The 8,428-nt window shown below is 34.5% G+C and overlaps 1 protein-coding gene across 1 annotated transcript; it reads right to left on the reverse strand.

Moving 5' to 3' along the window:
- Positions 1–1,217: 1,217 nt before the first annotated feature.
- Positions 1,218–8,428, reverse strand: LOC113092545 (forkhead box protein N1). The gene is made up of 8 exons (XM_026258152.1): positions 8,006–8,428; positions 6,815–7,132; positions 5,729–5,836; positions 4,847–4,965; positions 4,173–4,269; positions 3,539–3,746; positions 1,837–2,301; positions 1,218–1,750 (listed from the first exon to the last, which is right to left on the reverse strand). Exons 1-8 carry the CDS (start codon positions 8,141–8,143, stop codon positions 1,560–1,562), a joined length of 1,644 nt encoding a protein of 547 aa, XP_026113937.1. The 5' UTR covers positions 8,144–8,428; the 3' UTR covers positions 1,218–1,559.

An 8,428-nucleotide genomic window follows, 5' to 3' on the forward strand; every position in this document is an offset into this window, starting at 1 on the left:
AATTATAGTAAAAACAGTAATATTGTGAAATATTATTTCTATTTGAATACATTTTAAAATGTAATTTTGCCCAAGAAACATTTATTATTATTAACACTGACAAAACTTTTTTTTTTATATATATAAATTGATAAAGATAAATTGAAAAAAATAATAATTTGAAATACATTTTTCGTAACCATGTAAAAGGTTTTGATCAATACAATCAAAATTCTTGCTGAATAAAAACTTTGATTTATAAAAAAAAAAAACTGACTGACTGCAAACTTAATTGTTCTGTAGAAAAGAGTAATATATGATACAACCAAGGGCAAAAAATAATAATAATTTACAGTAATACACATTGCTATATGCTACATGTTCAAATCCGTTCCAATACAGCAAAATGCATTGATCTGCTGTATAAAGTCTATTATTATAACACAAATGCCTTGATCGTTTATGCATCAGATTAAAGATTATGTTATGGTAGTGCAATAGATCAGATGAGCCCACCTCAGGTGTATTATGAAACTTTTAAAGAATTTTGACAAACAAAAATAACTGTGACCTATGCTTAGTAAAATCCTGCAATTCAGGAGATCTGATTTACTTTGTTATAGTGCTTTCAGTGTGTGTTGCTATGGCAAGTATAAAAGAGGCAACCACATCCCCCAGTGGATGCCATGGCAAATGCAACAATCAATACTAATTATATAAGTCTAGAACACCTTATTTAAATATTACTAATTCAAACACTTTTACACTTAAAAACACACAAAAGCAACTAAATATTAATATATTGTTGAATTTCCACAAACAATATAAGACGATTTTATTTAGGCCACATTCAAGTGATTTTGAGCATTAAATGCTTACAGAACTTTTTGGAATTTCCAAAAATACCAATGGAATTATTTTAGAGCCCACTAAGGGGGACTCCACAAACTTATAAGGGAACCTCAGAATGATTTAAGATTAACACAAGCATTAAAATAAGCTAACAAATAAAATATATATTTCTTATTTTAATTCAACGTCCCAAAACACAAAAATTATGTGAATTAATGAAATCTTATAACTTCATGGGAATTCTATATTTTTTTTTTAGTTATGCCAAGGTCTAGAATATTTTATCAGGTAGAAATTGTGAGTAAAAAATACTTATCTTTAACCATTATCTAGTATATCAGGAAAAGCCATGGCATCTTAAAATATTCTTCTAGATAATGGGGGTCTCTGAGTCAAAAAGGTTGTAACTAAAATAAAGATTACTGGAGTATGTTAGTTTTTCTACTAAATTGTTACCTGCTTTGTCGCTAACTAATTGTGAAATGTCCTAGCAATTTCGAAGTAAAAATAATTTCTAGACTGAATTTTTCAGTGTAGAAAAACTGGTTTAGTGGGATTTGACATTTATACTGCATTTAAGCAATAAAAACATTCAAATTAACGTCATTTGTATAACTCAAACACACCATTTAGCACAGAAATCATACTTTTAGGCATTCAAAAATATTAACTTTTTTTCTATTTTGAACAGCAAAGATGACGCCGGGTTTATTTGTTTTTAGTTTTTCTCAAAGCAGAGGAATAGGGGTTGTGTAGAGCCCGCTGAGATAAAGCTCAGAAATACTGCCTTGCATCCCAGCATCAGTCTCTGCTAAACCCCCACAGACCCCCACACTATCCCGGTTTTGATTAAGACCGTCCATGACTACCAGAGTATCCGGAGCGAGGCTGTCGTTCCTTAGCTCCTCCCAAAGATTCCCTTTAAACAAAGACAGACAACAAGTCGTGAACAACGAAGCAGCTCGACCTCTGCAAACGTGCCCAATGTTTCAAACCCGATCTTACCATGTATTTGTAGATCTGTGAGGCTGGGATTTAATGCATCGACATCATTACTGGTTTCTCCATCCAGCAGAAGCTCCTGCATGCTTGCTGTAGCGCTGTGACCAGCCTGCAGGGCGGTGCTGTAGCTCGGTGGGGTGTGTGCTGGTAAGGGGGAATCCAAGCAGCCTGTCCTGGGACTGGAGGGATGTCCGGCACTGGGCTGATGGGTGACAGGGGGGTAGTATGAGAAAGATAAAGGACCAGGGGATAAGTAGGGGGGAGGTGGGATGACAGTTTGAGAGGGTAAAAGGTTGTAGAGAGACTGCTGATGCGGGAAGCTTGTGTCATGGACAGGTTGGTGGCTGTAGGCTGGATGCATGGCAACTCTTAAAGGTTGAGAATGTGTATGGCTGCTTGGTAGACTAAAGTGAGCTCCAAGAGACTTCAATTTTTCAGGTCTCTCCCCAAGAAGACGTTCCAGTTCCTCTAAAACAATGAGCATAAATAAATATTTTTTAATATACATTATATAAATATATATTTTACCATATAAACAAGCAATATTGTGTAATATCTAAAACATCTGGGGTCAGTAGTTTTTTTTTATTTATTAATATTTTTATTCAGCAAGGATGCATTAAATTGATAAAAAATGACAATGTTACGAAGATTGATGACTCAAATAAATGTTGTTCTATTGAACTGAATATCAAATGTAACTGAATGCATCACAGTTTCCCCAAAAATGTTAAGCTGCACAACATGTTTCAACATTAATCATAAAAAAATATTTCTTGAGCACCAAATCAGCATATTAGAATGATTTCTGAAGGAGCATGTGACACTGAAGACTGGAGAAATGCCTGCTGAAAATTCACCTTTGCCTTTACAGAAATAAATTCCATTATAAAATATATTGAAATAGTAAACAGTCAATTTAAATTGTTACTTTACATTATCAATGTTTTTACTTTATTTTTCAATCAAATAAATGCAGTCTTTGTGAGCATGTATAACAACACTTTAACATTTAAAAAACATACAACACACACACACACACACACACACACACATATATATATATATATATATTATTTAACCATCAGTAAGGATGCATAAGGGAATCGACATACTTCTGTCTATAGAAAACCTACTGATCGAAATACTATTCTATGGAGAAAGTTTCTTAATTAGACAGTTTCAATAAATTGAATGCTCTCTCGTATCCTGGTCTTAATGAAGATATAGATTTTTCTCAATTTCTGTAATTATTAGTTTTGCTTTCATGTCCTTTTTATTTTTATTTGTTCAACAGTGATATATTTACCTAGCTTTTAAAAAATATACCTCTGCATACTTAAAAAAAAAACAATTATTTTTATATTTTGGACTGTTTGAATAATTCATGAAGACATCTAATGGCTTTTTATTTTGCTTACTATGCAAGTACCTGGATGTGGATCTCTTTGTATTTTGCTAAAGGAAATATATTTAATACTTTGTCTTTCTTTGTCTATTCTGAACATTTGTAAACATTTTAGCATTAAAATATATATATATTTTTTTATATAAAAAGATAGGAGCACACGCATTTAAAATAATCATCATGCATAGGTGAATTTGGGTAATCTGGGAAATTGATTGCACATTTAATGTTCAGACCAACAAATATGACCTTGAATATGACAGTATTTGCCTATTGGCATCTGACCCCTTTGCGCACCTGGTCGGGCCATGCTCCTCCGGACAGTCAGGGGATCTTTACGTCTCCACTTGTGAAGTTCCTCCTGCATCTTTTCTACCTTCGCTGGGTTCAGAGCCCACAGGCAGCCCTTTCGAGAAGAGTTCCCATTCTTGTTCTCCACTTTCTCAAAGCATTTGTTCAAAGAGAGGTTGTGTCTGACAGAATTCTTCCAGCCATCAGGTGCTGTCTGAGGAATAACAAAATAGTGGTTCATTATGGCATTGTGAAGAGGTTGTCAAGTTGGTTTCTAGAATATTCTAAGGTGTTCACAGAAACCCCATCATCTTTATAACTTACAGCCCTTCCCTCAGTGAAATCAACACTGGATCTGCATGTTTACCTAATGATGAGCCAAAATAATGTCACACTGTAAATCCCTTTACCAGCACAGCTTCAAGAGGAGGGTGAACCAAACCATCAGGTAAATAAAGATCATGCCACAACAGGCATTTTCCACAAAGCCTGAGGAAATTACTCCTGGTAAATAACTCTGATTGCATTCTGTATTTGTTACATTAATCATGCACAGGCTTCTGTCGGGATCCAAGGTATCACTGTAGATCAAAGTATATTAGATGTAAAAATTATTCTGAGATGCGGTAGTGCAGTTTACCTTAAAGTAGGGGAAATGCTCTGTCATGAAGCTGTAGATCTCACTTACTGGTAGACTGCCTGTTTTGCTATTCCTCAGAGCCAGGAAGATGAGAATACTGAAAAGAAATGTTCAACAATGAACATTACCAATCAAACTGTGATGCATTGGTTTATTTTGATTTGTTTGGATGTGGTGTAAGTTACATTTTTATGCATCTGGCGGGCAATTTTATCCAAAATGACAGTACATTCACATGAATAATGATAGGAATCAAATCGTTTTATTACAGACTGCTGGTTACATAGTTTCGCTGTCTGCAATTTAGTTTTTAAAAAGAATAGTAAAATAATTTTAAATAGAATGGCAGTTAGGTTGTACTGTAAATGTTTTGTTCCTGAATGGAATTTAAATTTAAATTTAAATTAATTCAGTGACTTACTCATTGTACTGTCACTTATCACCACCTACTGTATAACTATATGTAACCTACAGAAAGAATCACTGAAAAATCTCCATTACTAATGCACAGACTGACAGTCTGACTAAAACAAACTTGTATAATATGTTGGGCCCTGAGACTATTTAGAGCTAACAGGTTTCAGATGACAGTGAACAGATGTTTTAAAGAAAGAGCTGCTTTGAAAAGATGCCTGCGTTTACCAGGATAGAAGAGTTGAAGTGCGCAGACGTACCTGTAAGAGTAGACAGGTTTAGGGAAGAGTGTCTGGACAGAATTGTCTTGAGATGTTTTTGATGAGAGGCTTTGGTTATAGTAATGTGAAACAGTGTCTATTCCTCTTGAAGAGTAAAACTAGAGACAGACATACACATAAAAAACAATAGTGTGGTTATTAGTAGTAAAAAAAAAAAATTACATACTACACCCATATTGAACAAGAGTGAGTCTTTGTTATTTGTCAGTCTAAAGATGTAACAGAATTTCCTGCCAATGTTTTGACTGTGAACATGCATCCAAAACCATTTGATCATTTCTACCTTACACATGCCAAGGCTAATACAGCAGTCATACTGACTTCCTTATAATTTATAAATAGTCATACATTACAGTTTAAAAGTGCAGGATGCGTTTTTAAATTGTTTTCATCAAGAATGATGCATTAAAATGATCAAAAGTGACACTAAAGACTTTTATAATGTTACCAAGAAATTTATTTCAAATAAATTAATTTTTTTCAAAAAAAAAAAACATGAAATAACACCATGGTTTCCACAAAGATTTAATGCAACAGCTTTCAATATTGTTAATAAGAAATGTTTCTTAAGCATCAATTAAACATGATTTCTAAAGGATCATGTGACACTCATGACTGGAATAATGGGTGCTGAAAATCCAGCTTTGCCATTGCAAGAATAAATTACATTTTTAAATATTTCTAAATAGAAAACACATGATAATATTTCACAATCTTACAGTTTTTTCTGTACTGTATTGATTTGGTGAGATATGAGACTTCTCATAAAGATAGAAAATTCTATTAACCCAAAACCTTTGAATGTTAGTTTAAATAACCAGTATATCACACATTCTTTCACTCTGTCACTATCAGGTGTACCTGATGTTGTTGAGGACTGATGGGACTGTATGTCTGATGGTTCACTGACGTGTAGCTGGGAGGTTCTTCAGAGCTCATCTGAGGCTCATTGTAGGGTTGTTGAGTTCCCTGCCCCAAGAAAAGACCAGGATCTACTTAATGCTGACATATCATATATTAATGTGTCTTTAGAAAGTGTAATAAGGACATCTGCTTGCACATCTGCCTGGCTTTTCTCCTTTCCATGTCTTTTGCCCCTGGCAAGAATTTAAAAGAGCTTTCATGCCATGTAGGTTATCTTGACTTTAGTAGGACTGTCAGTTTAACACGTTAACTTAGTTATCAAAAAATAACGCAATTAAAATACTTAAACACAGTTAATTCACTGGCCCTGCCCCCAAATATGTACGTCATCTTACATTTCACACAGTTGCCTTTACTAATCTGATGCAGGGCCATAGCAGAATTGTTTCGCATCTCCAAGTACCACAGCGTTGTTTGGTTTCTATATCAATCTGCGTTTTGAACGAATCATGTGAATCAATGAATCAAAGGCCAATTCATAAAGAGAGCCATTTACTTAATTCCTGAATGAATAAGACGTTCGAATGAATGACTCATAAAGACATTTACCGCCACCTGCTGGCAGATTTAGTTTCTTATTTAGAGCATCATTTAATAAAATAAATAATAATAATAATAATAATAATAATAATAAATTAAAAATAAAATTCTGTCATCATTTACTCAAACCTGAATGATTTACTTTCTTTTGTGGAACATGAAAGAAGGTATTTTGAAGACTGTTGGTAACAAGGCTGTTTTGTTACCAATGACTTTCATTGTATGAACAAAAAATACTGAGATGTTTCGCAAATCATTTTTATGTTTCATAGTTTATGTTAGGCCATTGTAGCCTAAATGTTAATGTGTAATAACTTTTATGTTGAATCAAATCAAATAATTCTAAAGCTACAATTTACAGTCTACTTAATTTCTCATTTAACATGAAAATGGCTTAAAATAATATTTTGTGGAAAAATCATATTTTTTTCACCTGAACAAGAAATCTTAATTTTTTTGTGTTAAAAAGTCCCTCATTCTCACCATGACACTGGTGGTCTCCACATCAGTGTTCAGTGGAGTCCAAGAGGATTGTTCTTCCATTCCATCAGTTGTGGTGAGTTTTCCAACCAATCCAGCTCTTCTAAAACAACTGAAGGTTTGAACCTCACTGATGGCTCCTTCGCTGAACTGACGCCTGTATGGATGGTAGTGATTGTTCTCCATTAGGCCAGATTCTTGTCCAACAGGGCTTCCATCTACACTGTGTCTACGACAGCGCTCAGCACTCTTCTGCCTGTAGGGAACACTTTCTCTTTGGGAGTACGGTGCAAACCCTTCTCCAACATTGCTCTGGTGACACTATAGATTAAACAACAAAATCATGTAAAAACCTCTATCAAACCTGCATCAATAAGACATTTCATACAACCTAAAATTTTATGGTATCAATATATGTGAAACATATTCTGTGTAAAGCCGCACTGCAGTTTCATTTCTAATTAATGCACTCTAACATCAAGCAGTTTTCCAAGAGGAAATGCAGTAGCACGTAAAGATCTTTCATCTGCTAAAGAGTCCATAAAAGCATTTAATGTGACATACTGCCTTCCCTGGGGGCCATAATTAATTAATATTAAATCAAAAGGATTTGACGAAAAGGCAGGATGAAATACTTCTATTTCTGCCCTGGGGTCTTGTGTCCTTGAATAGTGCCTTGTGCAGGGGTTCGTGTCCTCATCAAACCGTAATAATTATGACACAGTGTCATAATCAGAGCAGCTGGTGAGCAGCAGTTTTTAAAAAGCGGCAACTACAGAACAGTCTGGACTTATCAGACAGTTTCATCTGGATTCACATACAGAAGATAGATTACCTTATATGTCATTTTTCCAAAACATTTTCAACATCTATCTATCTATCTATCTATCTATCTATCTATCTATCTATCTATCTATCTATCTATCTATCTATCTATCTATCTATCTATCTATCTATCTATCTATCTATCTATCTATTTATCTATCTATCTACTTTGTATTTCAATGTAAGTAGAAAGATAAAACATCTTATTTATTCATTCATGGTCTGTCTATTACCTACCTGTTTATTGACTGGTTGATAGTTCTGTAAAAAGAATAAAAAAACAAGTCTATAAAATGACGTAATTCAAAACAAAGTAATACAAAATTGATTGAAAAATGAAAACAAATCCCAAAATGCAATGATTAATACCTGTGATTCTGGCATCTGAATGCAGGGCAACCCTAGATGGTCGAAGGACTGAGGGTCGCCTGGAGAAGGAATCGGTGAGCTGCTGCTGCTGCTGCTGCTTACAGATGGGAAATGCAGGCCCTGGGACTCAGAGGACATCGTCCCTACAACCTGCTTTTCAAAATACCACAAGTATACATTGATAATTAGCCCAAATAGAGAAACTGTAATATGCAAATATGCCCCCCCCCCAAAAAAAAAAAAAAAAACCTGCAGCAATGTAGGTTACCCTCAAACATTTTCACACCCATGTGTCAGGGTCTGTGGTGTTAGACAGAGGAATGCTGTCATGCTTGTTGGCTTGTCCCTTGCTTAATTGGGGGCACACATGGTCCTGTTTTCAAGCACATTTCACAACATAGGAATATATACCCAGTTACACAT

This window comes from Carassius auratus, unplaced genomic scaffold (assembly GCF_003368295.1).
Source record: "Carassius auratus strain Wakin unplaced genomic scaffold, ASM336829v1 scaf_tig00214653, whole genome shotgun sequence".
NCBI classification, from domain to species: domain Eukaryota; kingdom Metazoa; phylum Chordata; class Actinopteri; order Cypriniformes; family Cyprinidae; genus Carassius; species Carassius auratus.

Excerpts from the sequence above, each read along its gene's own strand:
- LOC113092545 (XM_026258152.1), bottom strand. The coding sequence starts at position 8,143 with ATGTCCTCTGAGTCCCAGGGCCTGCATTTCCCATCTGTAAGCAGCAGC. Across the intron at positions 7,133-8,005 it reads TTCAGATGCCAGAATCACAG|TGTCACCAGAGCAATGTTGG; the intron begins GTATTAATCATT and ends TTTAATCTATAG. Across the intron at positions 3,747-4,172 it reads AGCATTTCCCCTACTTTAAG|ACAGCACCTGATGGCTGGAA; the intron begins GTAAACTGCACT and ends GTTATTCCTCAG.